General features: G+C 35.9%; 2 protein-coding genes across 4 annotated transcripts; both read left to right on the top strand.

The window, feature by feature from the left end:
- On the top strand, positions 1,260–6,226 carry LOC107629121. Of its 3 annotated transcripts, none has more exons than XM_016331823.2 (12): positions 1,260–1,437; positions 1,571–1,787; positions 1,951–2,035; positions 2,842–3,038; positions 4,442–4,524; positions 4,704–4,749; positions 4,867–4,923; positions 5,034–5,088; positions 5,165–5,265; positions 5,390–5,453; positions 5,544–5,677; positions 5,781–6,226. In XM_016331823.2, the coding sequence occupies exons 2-12, from the start codon at positions 1,704–1,706 to the stop codon at positions 5,952–5,954; spliced, it is 1,080 nt and encodes a 359-aa protein (XP_016187309.1). In that variant the 5' UTR covers positions 1,260–1,437; positions 1,571–1,703; the 3' UTR covers positions 5,955–6,226. The 3 variants fall into 3 exon arrangements, with proteins under 3 accessions (XP_016187309.1, XP_020973490.1, XP_016187308.1); XM_021117831.1 differs by having other exon boundaries at positions 1,264–1,437; positions 1,575–1,787; XM_016331822.2 differs by having other exon boundaries at positions 1,264–1,787.
- Positions 10,472–11,371, top strand: LOC107629122 (histone H2A). The gene is made up of 2 exons (XM_016331824.2): positions 10,472–10,773; positions 10,893–11,371. The coding sequence occupies exons 1-2, from the start codon at positions 10,561–10,563 to the stop codon at positions 11,130–11,132; spliced, it is 453 nt and encodes a 150-aa protein (XP_016187310.1). The 5' UTR covers positions 10,472–10,560; the 3' UTR covers positions 11,133–11,371.

Raw genomic sequence — 15,572 nt, 5'->3', positions numbered from 1 at the left:
ACAGATTTGTCCCTAACAAAATTTAATCCCTGACATTTTTAGTTATACATCATATACGTCCCATGGCAGTTTGACCCGGTCAGGACGTCCTACCTGGAGGTTAACGGGCTGACGTGTCAGGTTAACTGTCACGTGTCACCTTTAGGATAATTTGGCCCCATCTAAACTGGACAAATCGACGTCGTATTGGATCATGAGGCAAACGACGTCGTTTCGTGGAGGACAAATTCGTCCCACCATGGAAAACAGAGTTGCGAAACGACAACGTTTTAAATGGAGGACCTACCTGACCTGTTCGAAGGGACCTATGTGCCTGATGATTATGCTTCTGTAGGCACAAAATAGGTCCCTACAAAAGCATAATCATCAGGCAGATAGGTCCCTTCGAACAGGTCAGATAGGTCCCCCATTTAAAACGTTGTCGTTTCGTAACTCTGTCTTCCATGGTGGGACGAATTTGTCCTCCACGAAACGACGTCGTTTGCCTCATGATCCAATACGACGTCGTTTTGTCCAACTTGGATGGGGACCAAATTGTCCTGAAGGTGACACGTGACAGTTAACCTGACACGTCAACGCGTTAACCTTCACGTAGGACGTCCTGACCGCGTCAAACTGCCATGGGAACGTATTTGGTGTATAACTAAAAACGTCAGGGACAAGATTTTAGTTAAATTTTGTTGGGGACAAATCTGTCTGACGGTGAATTCTTGGGAACCTATTTGGGGTATGAGTATTTTAGTCATTTTCTATAATAGAGGTATTGTAATTATTTTTTATACAAAAAATATAAATTTAGACCGGTTCAATATTTAATTCATTATTTTTGGTCAAATTAATTTGTCTGGTCTAATTTTGACAAAAATAATACGATTAATCGATTATATATGTTAAATTTTAATTACTAAAAAATATATTTAAAAAAATATTTTAGACGTCTTTATCTAAATCTCTTCTAAAAATTAAATAAAAAAATTAAATAAAAGACACCAAGAAAAAGCAAAGCTGTTTTTCAAAGTACTTTACTTTCAACACTCACTGTAAATATACATGAAATAAAAACAGAATACAAAATAAAATACAGATGAAACAAGTCTAATAATTTTATTTGATGAAAAAATGTATTTGAGAGTCCTATTTAAAGATCTACAGTGAATACAAATAAGATTTGGCTAATAAATAACTGAACACATAAATGTATAGAAATAAGAATATCCAAAAGAAAATAGTTGATACATGATTGACACTTATATATGACACCTTTCTTTGTGTCTGTGTATGAAACGGCCACGCTTCACCTCAACGTCAATTCAACAAAGAACTAACACATCCTTTTCTTCCCTCTCTTCCACGTTATTCATTCATTTCATTAAGCTTCTCCATTCAACACTCCAATCTTCAACTGCATTATATATAGAACGAACCAACGATAACAAGGTAAAAAGAAAAGGGCAAATGTTGACACACCACAAACAAACCAAACTCTGTGTTACCAAATAAATCTGCGTTATTTCCGATTTTATTTTATTTTATTTTTTCTTCTTTTTTCTATTACTGTTGTTGCCGGAAGGAAGGAAGGAAAATGTTGATGCCGTGTTTGGATCGAAGATTAAATTAGGGATTTCTAGGGTTTTCTTTTTTGCGCGCTATTGCTTCCGCTCCAAGGTTGCTTTAACCAGTTTCAGATTCCGATTCCATCGGAGATGTCCGAAGCTCATTCCACGCAGAATCGAAGCTCCGCGTACCTCGACGCGCTCTCTCAAGCGATCCACAAGAAGCTCCAGCGGGTTCGGTTTTCCTATTCCATTTTTTTTTAACTTTTGGGGAAATTTGTTATTTTGAATGCCGGGAAAATGCTGTGAAATTGAAATTGGAGCTAGGAATCCTTGATATGCTTGCTGTGTTGCGTTGCTTTTTGTTTTGGCTGAAGAGAATTTTTATGTGGTGCAGGCGCTAGCTAATTCCTCGCAGAGGCGCAATTTGTTGCAGGAGCTGTTTGCAGACGTTGCTTTAGAAGTTGATGACCGAGCTAAAGGTGAATTGAGAGTCGAAACCATTGATTATCTTCAGAACATAGCCTTAATTTTCCTTTTGAAAAAGTTTGCAGTCTAATGTCTTTGATGGTGTTGCTACCGTTTGACATGGGGTTATTGTTTATGGTTCACTCTGTTTGCATGATCACGGTTTATGGATTTTTTATTTTATTTTTTTCTGGAAGAAGGTTCTTATGCTTAAAATGAAAGATTGCATGTAAGGTTGTCGTCTATCCTATGTCTGCCAAGAAAATTCTGTCTGAAAAACATGTGTTGTGTGACATAAAGCCAATTTTGTGGCATTGAATAGTCAAACGTATTAATGTGGGTAGTTTACAGTGGTGGGAAGCACGAGGTGATTTTTTTTTTTTTTTTGGTGGTAACACAAATTTTCTCATCCTAGCTATGCATATGTCCGGAGCTAAAGGAAAAGTGTTCTAGGAGGCAGTTGATGCAAAGTTTTATTTTCATGATTTTGAGGTTCTTCTAGACAGACATCTCCCAACAGCAACTTCTAAAGAACTATATGGTGTTTTTTGAGGTTCTTTCAATATAAGATTTTATCATCCTTTCCACATATTGAAGTCTTTTTTCTTGCTCTTGATTTATCAGAACTATATTATAGTTGTATGATACTTTTTGTAACTCTTACCTAGGATTCGTAGGACTATATTAGTATGCCCAGCTAACACTAAAAGTTGGTCTATTATGTTGCTGTACTAACACATGGATATTTGAATCTAAAACTGCCGAGAGCCCTTTTTCAAACAAGAATTACCAACTGCAATTTTCCCCCCTACAATAACAGAAGTAATTGTCAACAAGGAAGAAGATGCCATTGGTCCTGCAGAGGATGTCCTTGATGGTCCATTATGTTTCTATGATGTGCTTGCTGATTATTTTGTACGAGTACCTGGGAGTGGAAAGCCTATCCTTGACTTGATTGTCCAACTATGGAGTCAATCTTTTTCTTCGCATATCTTTGCCCTCCTTTTTCACAAATGGGTATGTGAGCTTGTGTATTTCACAATTCATGGTCTTGTTGCTTGCTTGAAAATATTTGAATATCGGATTAATTTTATCTGAAGTGAGCTTGTCTTAAAGTTCAAAAGTAAATGTATTAGTTCTTAGGCTAATAAAGTAGAGTGTACTTATAACCTAGTAAATTATATAAGCTAGCTATTTTAGAGATAAATTCACGTCCATAGAACGTTTACCGGAATTTATTGCACTTGATTTGAATGATTTCGAACATTACATCACATTCAAGAGAAAATCGAGCAAGATACTGAAGAAGCGTTATCAATTTCTATTCTGTTAAAGGTTATATATTTGAAGTGACTAGATTTGTTTCCGTCATGATTGCCATGCCTTTAACACACCTAGAAGCCAACTACGGAAACATTTTTTTAGTAATATTATGGTTAAAATACATGAAAATATCTCATATTATCCTAATCATATCTTAGAATACCAGTGTGTCCTACAAGAATATATGATATCATCATACGAATAATTTTCTATATTTCCCTTATATTTCATGATTTAATTCTCTAACTAATTTGTTTTCATTAGAAGTCTAGTATTATTATAAATAAATAGGAAATAATGTTTCATCTTATGGCATCACAAGGTATCCTATCAAATTGTCATTACTACTGGATTAATATTAATCTACCCTTTTATTAATTAAATGTGTAATAGTAACAAATGTCGGATTAGTCAANNACATGCTGTCCTACAAGAATCTCGGTTCGTTCTTATCATTATTCACTGTCCATATTCTCAACACTTAATTTGGGTGACATGATCATCAAAAGCTGAGGTTTTGTGATGTTCAGTCTTGTTTGTCTGAAAGTGTTGGCATACTGGTTCGCAATTCCCTTTTTAAGTTAGTTCTATACCATAAGGCGGTTCATACTATCTGATGTACTATGATTTATTCTCTGTTATCTTAATTTTTTAATAATTCGTCATTGGTTTCTAAAGTTAATGCAACGCCTGAATCAGTATCAAATTAATATATCAGTGAGCAGTTGATAGAAAGTTAGTAACTATTTTTCAAACCCCTAACATGAGCAGGTTTCCCCTTTGATGTTTAGGAACTTAATACATATCATGTCTAATATATGATGAATATTTATAGAGAATACCTGGAATGAGTTGTAGCTAATGACAATTCTGAGAAGCAAAACAACAAAATATGTAATGTGACAATAGAATATGATATAACTTGTAAACTATGTCAGAAGTATGAGGGATCCTAACTTTTACACACCATATATAATCCAAAACTAATTCATATTATTTGTTCTTGTTTATATCCTGAAAATCTTCTCTTTTTTGGGTCTCTATGTTTCCCTTTGGCTGCCTGTTGTGTTTCACTATAAGTTCAAACCTTTTTGCAGTTATTTGAAGCTCAAATTGATAAGCCAGAAGTGCTCCTCCGCTATTCATCTGCTCTAGTTCAAGGAGCCACAGATGTGTTCTGGTAAGAGTGCAATACAAGCTGTTAAACGGAAACAATTAACATTAGTTTATTGGCTATAACTGCAAAGTTTGAACATGGATTTGGATTGTTTGATATTGAAATTTTACATTGTTTGGAAATTGATGTTCCTTATCAAACCAAGATGATAATGAAATTATATTTGTTGGTGCTGTGTGCAGGATTGACATTCAAACAAATACAAGGCGTTTCCAGTCTCTATTTCTTGTAAGAGTCCCAAACGAGAATCTAATATTTGCATGATGTCTACTTTCTGATGGTGATGTCATTATTGCTTCTTTTTTCTAATTCCTTTGCCTGTTCTTTTTATTTCCCTCAAACCAGTACCTTCTGGAAGATGTTGCATTAGACCATAATCGATTGAATAAAATTCCTGTCCAGGTTAGATTAATCAGATTGAGTTTCTAATATTAGACAAGTTTTTATTGGATCCTTTAGTTTAGTTGCTAGTGATGGCATTTTTAAAACTGTAACTTTCATTTAACTCTCAGGCTCAGCGAGACATGTATCTTTTGCTCTCAAGGTTCATTTTATTTTACAATTCAGGTAGACATTTGGAGGAATGGATTAGCATATGAATTACATTGCACTAGAGTTTGAAATACATACATTTTCTTTGCAGCTGACAAAGTGGATAACTTCTTGAAACAATGTCCAAATTTTCCAACTGCTTTTCTAATTGGTGGTCCAGCGGATATATTTGTTACTGAACTTACTGATCAGGTACATTCGGATTAACTTTTCAACTTCAATAGTTAGGAGCCATATCATCTAATGCCATGCAAAGTAATATGAAGGAAAGAAGATGCTAGCCATAATATATTTTGAAAAACTTTTTTCTTGGCAGCTTCAAAAGTTGAAGGTGGAACCGGTGCTGTTGCATTACCTTTCAGAAATTAAGGTCCTCCAGGGTACTACATCAACCATATCCAGTATTTGGAGTATTCTTATCTCAACCTAACATAGCTATGCCATTTCATTTGTTTATGCTAATGGCACAGGTATGGAATTAAGAATGACTACAAGCACGAGATTGAAGACGTGTTTATATAGTTTTACATCTCCTGGTGGTCCAATGTATCCAACCAGAGCTGTTCGTCATGCTGCCTGGGAAGCATTAGATTTGCTCTTTCCAGTTAGTATTTTTATTTTGGTCTACAAGCTACTTCTTGTTCATGGCAAATCATTATAAATTGCAAGAACCTCCTCTTGTCTAACATTGTCATGTCATGTTACAGGTTGGAAGATACCCTCGGCATCTTATAAGTTTGTTCTTCAGGTTGCTCTATCCATGGTATTGGCCGTCCTCGTGTTGGAACTTCGTGATGGCATGTCTTCAGGCGTTATATTACTCATTAATAGGGTTTATATATTCTACGTGGGACAACTTTACTAAACCAAAATCGCAGTAGTTTCCCACTTCCCCTTGCCACTGCTCTGCGTGATTTCTACATGCGCAGAAGTTGCGCCATCGCTTTGAAAGCCGAGGGAAAAATTGTTATAGATGAATGCGTGGCACCACGATCCTGTGATTTTTGCTCGGGGTCAATGGGATAATAGGTGTAAAACAAGTGAACCTTTGTTAATGATATGTATGATTTGTTCACTGTAGATACAATAAGTTCACGGTACAAGGTCTTATAGCATCAGAAAATGATAAGACGGTTAAATTGATGAACTGCAATTCGTTTCACACAAATATGAACAAGGATTTGTTCACCACAGTACATTACATTAAACGCATAATGACTTGCCCTGTTGATAAAGATTCCTCATTGACTACAATACAACATTACTGCATCTAAAACAGAGTAACCCCAAATGTAGTAGTAGCTTGTGATGGATCGTTAGCCTCAACTGCAATACAATGACATAAAATTGTCTTGCAGTTGTACGGTCCAGTAGAAGAGATTAATTTTCATGCAGTAAAGGAATCGACCCCAAGAAGGCAATAAAGATTCCAAGTAGTGCAGATAGAAGGAAATTAAGGTCAACATGCATACCAAATTCACTGCACAAACAATAACCTGAATATAGCCAACCATATCTATAGAGTATCCCCAGCCTGAATATGTAGATAACGAAGATTACATCTTACTAGATCTAATGCAAAGTTACCACAAAATCAATAAAGAAGTACTCCCCTGAAACCATGAAAATTTCTGGTGAACAACCCTTGTACAAAACAAGACGACTTATGACAACTATGCGATCGCATGAACCTCTTGTTTTCCTTTTAATTCTTTGCCGGGGAGGGGAAAGAGGATAGTTGGAGCCGGAAAACCGCCTCAACCGAAGATTCCTCCGTAATGGTTTGACCAAAGCAAAAGCGACTATCGCTAAACTCTGCAGCTTCCCACATTATGCAGCCACAGAATATCGCCGTTGAAAAGCCATAATCCAAATTAGAAAATAAAGTAATGAACGAGAATTGATCAAATTCAAGGTGCCTTAGCAGTGGCTAGGGAGCGGCGCGGCTGATGGCACGGTTTCCGGATCCAGGCTTGTTGCTGATGATGTCATGAGAGCCATGTCGAGAACCGCGGACATGCTTTCGCGTTGAGATTTGAAAATTTCAAGGCGTCGACATCAAACTGAGAGTGCGAAATTAGCACTGAGCGGGAGTGCCAACGGCTTCTCAGAGAAAATATAGAGGGAGAAAAAGGAACAGGACGTGTTACTGATTAGCCATGCTTCATGCAGCGTGATTAAATTGAAGAAATCTTTAGAAATATGCAAGCAAGGTAGTTTCGGGATGTAAGGTCCCCGGTTCGAATCTTTCAAGGAATAGAATAAAACTTATTTCAATGTGTGCAATATAGATTAACAGCGAATAATTTTGGCAAACTACAAAGCATGACAAAATAAGTAATTACGAAAATGTCAAAATTGAATGAAATGAACATAGCCTATGACTCTGTCCAGGGTGCCAGTGCGCGAAGGAAGCAGGTAGAAGCAGCAACCACCAAAGCAGCAAACAACGTTGGCAAGAAGAAATCGATGTGGAAGCTGGTGGTGACAGCTTGCTGAGGCAAGTGCACCATATCTCTAGGAAAATCCAAAGGGATTGTGACGAAATGTGAAGATTGAGATATCGCTAACATGAAGGCCAAGGTTGGGGGTAAGGATGCAAGAACCACCGTAGCAATCAACAGAATCATCCATGTTGAGGCGTACAGTAACGTTGATACCACTCGCCGGGAACGAGTAGTAGGAAGAGGCATGACCAAATTAAATTAGTTTCAGGATTTCAGTAACAAGACTTGCATTCATTTGTGGAACTTATGATCAGCAGCTTTAATTTTTGTTTGCTGCTGAGTAAGAACCAAACGTGGAGGCACGTTTTTCTAACTTTTCAACATAGTGTTTATGATTACTTAAAAGTTTGAAAATTATTACCGATCGGATAAAAAATAATAATATTTTCTGATAATATAGTATTATTTTTTATATATATTTGGCTAATTTTTTATTATAAAAAATTTAACGATAAAAATAAAAATAAAATTTATTTTAAAAACTAAAAAATAATTTTTAAAAATTAAAAAAAATACATATTTTATCATACTTACTAAAAATATATATACCTACCTGCCTCATCCTCTTTTGTAACTCTCTTATTTCAATTCACAAAATTTAAAATTTTTCATTAGATTCATCCACTTATTCGCTATTTTAATTAGAATATATATAATGGTAATCAGTAGCTAAGAAAAGTGAGGTGTTGAATCTTATATTCTTTTTTCGCAGAATATTATTTTCATTTTTATCTCGTAATAAGTTGAGAGACATTTTTCATTTTGTCTCCTGAAAACCAGAAATAGAGAAGAAACAGAGAAGAAGAATTGACACCAGATATATCCTGGTTCAGCTACTAGGTGCAATGTAGCCTACATTCAGTCTCCATCACAACAATGATGAAATTTCACTATCTTTTTCAACATTACAAACACCAATTCTTTTCTTAGTATCTACCCCAATCTTATCTGGGACAAATCCAGATTCTAACCCCAATCTGAATTTGACTTGGACTCAAACCAAACTTTCAACAACAAAGTGCTAACCCAACAGAAAAGAAGAATTGACACTAGATATATCCTGGTTCAGCTACTAGGTGCAATGTAGCCTACATTTAGTCTCCATCACAACAATGATGAAATTTCACTATCTTTTTCAAGATTACAAACACCAATTCTTTTCTTAGTATCTACCCCAATCTTATCTAGGACAAATCCAAATTCTAACCCTAATCTGAATTTGACTTGGACTCAAACCAAACTTTCAACAGCAAAGTGTTAACCCAACTTGTAAGGAAATCCCACAAGATCATAAAACACAACAGAAAGATATACAAAAAAATTCTGAGACATCTATGATTTTTTTCTAATATTGTTCATTGTCTTTTACCTCTCACTAACTTTTTCTTACAAGCCTCACCATGTTTACCTTTTACCATGAGACTCAAACAGACAATACTAAGAAAAAGAAAACAAAATGAACACCATTGAAGGAGAAGAACTTAGGAAGCTCGGGTACCTATGAGAATTCTGTGCTTTTTCACTTTCTCTCCTTGATCTCAACCATTGGCCGTTCACCCTTAATATAGAAGGGGAAACTTCCAAAATTGAAATATGGTTTAACCAACCCAGCACCTTCTTCTCATACTTAAGAGTAGCATCGGCTTCATCAGAGAGAATTAAGAGGACCGAGGGTGATGCATGCAAGCTTACCTCATCTCTCTCATCCTTTTTCATCCATCTTCTTCAATCTGGACCTTTGATCTTGACTTTGGCTCCAAGAATTGTCTGATCTAGGACAGCTTCATGATTTTCATTTTTGCTTCTTCCTTCTTGAGACTCAGAGGCTATCTTCTTCTTGGTGGAACAAAAACGAAAATAAACTTTTTACCAAGATAGATTTGCTTTCTGACCGAAACTGATCTTTTCTTTTCTTGGCAACAAATCTTTAAGTCTTTTTTCAAATCTTTTCTTTTGTGGTAAAGAACTTTCTTAGCCTTTTTTTATAGGATTTTTTTTTTCCGTGGCTTCTAATTTTTTCTTTCTTTTTCTTTGAATGATGAATGTGACCGAAAGAGAGAGAGAGAGAAGAGAGAAGAGAAAACTTTCAATGGAAGTGCAAATTAAATTGAATTGAATTTGGAGTTACGATTACTAAGAGAGTAATTAATTGAATTAAAATTTGAGTTCCGCAACCAAGGGGAGTAGGTAACCAAAGAGTGATACTTTTTTCTTTCTTCTTCTATTTCATATCAAGGAAGATGTTGGACCAAGAGATGTGATAACTTGGACTTTACATTAGTTTCTTGGGCCAATTAGTTTTACTATCTTTTCAAAATTCAGCCACTTGTTATGAAATGATTTTTGCATAAGACTTAGGCCCAGTTTGGGTAACCAACTTAATTAAGTTCTTTTTTATAAAATAACTTAAACAATAAATGACTCTGTTAAAAGTAACTTATAAATAAGTTATTTTGTGTTTAGATTTTTAACTCTAAAAGTGTTTATTTTATAGAAATGTGATGAAAAGTAGAAGTATTACGAGAGAAGTCATTTTTTTTAACTTCTCTATAAGCTCCTAAATAACTTATTAGAAAGTTGCAATTTGGTTTTGAAAATTGCACCAAACATTAATACTACTACTTTTCATAAGTCAAAAATTAAAAAAAGTTACTTCTAGAGTTTTCCAAACGGGCCCTTAATTAATTCAAAGATCAGATTGTGTTTAATTAGCTTTGAGTAAAAATATAAAAGATACAAAGAATACTGGAATTCCATTGGTCCATTCAGGAGTGACACAGATCATAAATTTAAAAAGGCCATAACCGTTGATTAAGATATAATCTAACGTTCAGAATCCATCCACGTAGTTGATCCTCGTAGTCACCTGGCCCCTGCCAAACCTCAATAAATCCAAACCCGACATCAATCGCTTCCACCATCTTCATCATCATCACTCTCTTCACACCCAAAAAACTCATCCTTTCCGTAAACTTTCTTCATGGACAGCCCCGCCGGAAAAACCAAGAAAGGAGCCGCCGGTAGGAGAGGCGGTGGTCCCAAGAGGAAGCCAGTCTCAAGGTCCGTCAAAGCCGGTCTCCAATTCCCCGTCGGAAGAATCGGACGCTTCCTGAAGAAAGGCCGTTACTCTCAGCGCGTCGGAACCGGTGCTCCGGTTTACCTCGCCGCCGTTTTGGAATACCTAGCCGCGGAGGTATCTGTTGATGACAATAATGAGCTATAATTACTTCTTAGATCTTCGATTATTATTACTACATTGCGTATCAATTTTAGGGTTTGGAATTTAATTTGGGAAATTTAACATTATTGTAGGTGTTGGAGTTGGCTGGGAATGCTGCTAGAGACAACAAGAAGAATAGGATTATTCCAAGGCATGTGTTGTTAGCTGTGAGGAACGATGAGGAGCTTGGAAAATTGCTTGCTGGTGTTACCATTGCTCATGGTGGTGTCCTTCCTAACATAAACCCTGTTCTGTTGCCCAAGAAATCTCAAACTGCTACCAAGGAACCAAAGTCTCCATCTAAGGGCACTAAGTCTCCTAAGAAGGCTTGATCTTATAGTTGATGATGCTAAGTTGTTGTTATTAGTTTGTTTTGGAACTTTTATTTTTCATGTATATGTATGTTGTTAGATTTTTCTCTTAGATCAGTCCCTTGGAAAAGAATGTAATGCTTTTATGGTTTAAAGTTATCTCAATGATGTAGGGTTCCAAAACGAATTGAAAGCAGCTCGTTTCAATTCATTCTTGTAGCTTTAATACCAATGCATTTTGTCCATGTTTTTTTAGCCTAGTAACTTAGTCCCATTTTCTTCAAACATTTGACTAGACACTTGAAAATGATATTTTTCGAGACCGAAAAACCGTTGAAACAAATCAAACTAACATAAGGATAATGTTTGTTTTGGTTATTCCTGTGTCCCCATCAAGAAAAAGGTTAGATCTATGTTTTATAGATTGTTATACATTGATTTATGTATTTTGTTTCTGATTCTTGAAAGACTTAGATTAGACCTATATAAAACAGGAAAAGTAAACACAAAGTTTGCAACTTTATATAGGGCACATTCACATCCACCATATCTGCTATGAAAAGGTGTAGATGAACAAGGGTTCGAAGGATTTGTCCAAATATTATTATGGCCCTTGATTTTGTTTTTTGATTAAATTATAAAAGAAATAAATGCCAAAGTTGTATTCAATCTTAAATGTTTAATATGATGGTAAGACTTGCTTATCAAATATGATGGAAAAAATATATATATTTTTCACACAAACTTAAGAACAAAAAAATAGGATAGATATTTCAGCTGTGTAGATTTTAAGTTACCTGTATTCAACCTCGAATTGCGGTGTTTCTAATTTTTTTTAGGTTACAATATGTTCTTTGATTAAAATCAAAGTCAGAATTTACATACAATAGATAATACTTACAAGTTAGGCTAACCATTGTGTATTTTTGGTTTAGCTCTTATAAATTAGGATTTGAGTTCAACTTGATTTTATTAAGATTGAGTTTGTTTTAATGGAGTTTATGTTTAGATATTTTGATTTAAAAAGTAATTATAATTGATAAAATATTTGGATAACAATAACCAACTGGTGCCTCTGGTGTCTGGCTATGGATAAACAAATTATCAGATGCTGGAGATCTGGGAGGAAAAGACTATTGCTTGACTTACTTATCACTTTCAAAGTAATTTATTTGTTATCGTAATCTTGTTAATTTTAACAACATTAAATTATTATTATTTTTTTGTTAGAATCCATTTTCTTTTTAATTTTCAACAAAAAGTTATTCCACATGTAAAAAGAAAAAAAAATATTTTAATAGAAGGATTTTTTTTTTGTTAGAGCGAATTTGTTGTACCCCGATGAACTTCACTTAAATTTTTCAAAATTTCAATTTTTAAGTCATTATCATCGTCTCCAACAGTATAGATAGGAATACACACAAGTACACAAACAACAAGTATGGGTTCTTCAATATCGTTAGCACCAATGACAACTATTATCATCGTCTCAAAAAATACACAGTTACACAGAAATATGATTTTTTTTTTTCGTTATAAATTATTGAAAATATTTATTTTCACGGAACCCAGTTTTGATCTTTATTTATAGAAATGTACGTTTTTTTTTTTCTGTAACTAGGGGAAGTTCGCCGTACCCCGGTGAACTCTATGCAAAGTTCGACGTATTATAAATTCGAAGTGGGACCATTGTCTCTTGTCCTTTTCTTTCCAAACTTTCTCCCAATTTTTATTCTATTAGAACTTTCTGTATTCTGGCGTTGAAGAGATTCATTATTCACAACATCAACAGTTTGAGGTTAGTAATTACTATGTTAGTTTGAGTAATTTTTCTCCGACTAGTTAGAGTTACCTATTATTTCTTAGCTAGTGGTTGCATGCTAATTATAATTAGAGTTACTGTTTACGTATTTCATGTTATTCGGTGGTTGTTGATTGTTTTTAACATGTGAATTAGTATAAGCTGTTAGTCTATTTCTTAGTTAGTTTAGTAAGAAAAATTGGTTTAAGTTGTTAGTCAAATCTTAATAAAATTAAGTTAGAATGTAGGGTTAAGTGAGTAATAGGTTAGGGTTGCTAAGGATTTTAGTGAAGGTGAGGTAGATAACTAGTATTTATCAAATACGTTTGTTTACAAATTTCGTTAATGTGAAACAAATGCTGATAAGTACATGTTATTTTGTTTAAATTGGTTGTGGTTAGATGGAGTAGTAGTTATTGGGATACGAGGGGACCCTTTACAGATTAGATCAGGCTGAGCACGTTGCTGGCAGACTTGATTGACTGGTATGATGATATCGTTGTCGTTTATCTTCCTTTAATTATGAAATAGTGAACTTGTGCTATTTAGAGTTGACGCTGTTTTTTTTTTTTTGTTTTGTTTTTAATTTTATCTTTCCGTTTGGTAGGCGCCTCGAATCTTGCGCACCAGGTGGAATTTGATGACGAGGCTACCGGAGGCGATTAGGCCATATCTCAGACGAGCTGGGTTTGAGTATGTGGCATACATGGTTGAGTTCGAGCATGACTGGCCACTTGCCTCGGCGTTATTAGAGAGGTGGAGACCTGAGTCCCACACCTTTCATCTAGCATTCGGGGAGATGACCATCACGCTGCAGGACGTGGCGTATCAGTTGAGACTCAAGATCGATGGTGATCCTGTGAGCGGGTGCATAGGTAGTTAGGAGCAGCACCATCAGAGACGGACCATTGAAGACTTTTGTCAGCAATTCCTGGGTGTTGTGCCTAGTGCGGATGACAGACAATCACAGATGAAATGGACTGTCAAGCTAACTTGGTTCCTTAACACTGTCTGCGAAGAGTTGGAGCTAGACGCCACTGAGGAGCGCCTCCTGAGGTGCACAAGAGGCTACATTATGTAGCTGATAGGGGGTATTCTATTCCCAGATGCATCTGACTCTCGGGTGCACATCAGGTGGCTCCCCCTTCTGGAGGACCTCGATGCTTGTGGTAGGTTGTCGTGGGGATCGACTGTATTGGCTTGGATGTACCACTAGATGTGCTGCGCCACGGAGCATGATGCACAACCTAGGTTGTTGCGTTAGCCATAGTCTTGGGCCTACCACCGTATTCCCCTACTACGTCCGGATGGATTTGATACCTGTCGGTTTCCGCTTGTTAAGAGGTATATTTTTTTTATTTTCTGCAATAGTCCTTTGTTTATTTACTATATTAAGTGCTTAATATAACTGAGTTGTGAGGTTACCTTTACCGTGGAATTGTAGGTGGGTTCAGTACCGAGCGGACAACGCCAGAAGCGAGGGGCGCCTTAGACATTACAGGCGTGTCCTGAACGGGATTGGCATACTCGCCGTAAGTCATAAGTATTTATGCATACCGAGTTTACTTTATGTTATGTGTTTTGCATATGAAAATTCAATAAAAACACCAATTTGCTTCTTGGAAACAAGATGAATGGACACCGTATGCAGACTCACAGCTGGAGGGTCTTGTTCCGCATGCGATTGCTGAGGCTGACCACACGGAGGCTGTTGTCTGCCCGCAGCTCTACTTTGCTATTGTAGAGTGGCATCAGCTGGACCGAGTGGTGCAGCAGTTCGGTGGCCTGCAGCACATCCCGACCAGGCCATTAGACATCCTGATATTTATTATTGGATCCGCTTTTACCATTGTGAAAATATGTTGCGCAATCACCGTCAAATCCAGTCGACGATGATCTTGCCCCATCGAAGTCAATATTGGTTGGTTCGATCCAAAAAACGATAGATCTTCTTTAACATCTCTAAACAATTGATTTCTTCTGTCAGATGGGTAAATATTGGTTAGTTCGATCTAAAAACGATAGAACCTTCCTCATCGTACACCATTTCTCCATCGTAATAAATGGATAACAATAGATTTCTTGCCATTGTAAAAAAATGTGATAATAAACAACCAAAATGATTGTCGAGAACAAAGTTCGGTGCTCAATTTCGTTGTGTTAGGGCCATTTATGGGGAAACTTCACATAGAGTTTGCTGGGGGTACGGCGAACTTTCCCTAGTTACAAAAAAAACGTTCATTCCTGTAAATAAAGATCAAAACTGGGTTCCATGAAAATAAATATTTTTAATAATTTATAACAAAAAAAATTCCACAGGAATAAGTCATATTTAACAAGGATTTTTTTATTTACAAATTTAAAAAATCACTATTTCCCAAAAAAAAAAATACTACTTATTTCTGTGTACTCTTGTGTATTCCTATGTACTATGAAGACGCTGATAATGGTTGTCATGATTAACTTTTCAACTTTTTTTTTTCTCACACAATCTGATATTTATGAATAAGTGTATTGAAGTTCGCCGGATATAAGGCGAACTTTATAAAAATATAGAAGTTCGTCGGGGATCAGGCAAACTCTATATATATATTATGAAGTTTGCTGGGCAGTAGAGGTGGCAAGTGGGGAAGCCCCCCCCGCCCCGCCTCGCCTAGTGA

This window comes from Arachis ipaensis, chromosome B03, assembly GCF_000816755.2.
Source record: "Arachis ipaensis cultivar K30076 chromosome B03, Araip1.1, whole genome shotgun sequence".
NCBI classification, from domain to species: Eukaryota; Viridiplantae; Streptophyta; class Magnoliopsida; order Fabales; family Fabaceae; genus Arachis; species Arachis ipaensis.
Note: the sequence above shows the minus strand (reverse complement) of the source record. Positions and strands in the feature narration are given on the sequence as shown.

What these genes read in the sequence shown, in the direction of transcription:
- LOC107629121 (XM_016331823.2), top strand. Translation starts at nt 1,704, where the DNA reads ATGTCCGAAGCTCATTCCACGCAGAATCGAAGCTCCGCGTACCTCGAC. An exon ending in CATTTTATTTTACAATTCAG is followed by an intron (nt 5,089 to 5,164) that starts GTAGACATTTGG and finishes TTTTCTTTGCAG; the next exon opens with CTGACAAAGTGGATAACTTC. An exon ending in TTACTGAACTTACTGATCAG is followed by an intron (nt 5,266 to 5,389) that starts GTACATTCGGAT and finishes TTTTCTTGGCAG; the next exon opens with CTTCAAAAGTTGAAGGTGGA.
- LOC107629122 (XM_016331824.2), top strand. Translation starts at nt 10,561, where the DNA reads ATGGACAGCCCCGCCGGAAAAACCAAGAAAGGAGCCGCCGGTAGGAGA. An exon ending in TGGAATACCTAGCCGCGGAG is followed by an intron (nt 10,774 to 10,892) that starts GTATCTGTTGAT and finishes ACATTATTGTAG; the next exon opens with GTGTTGGAGTTGGCTGGGAA.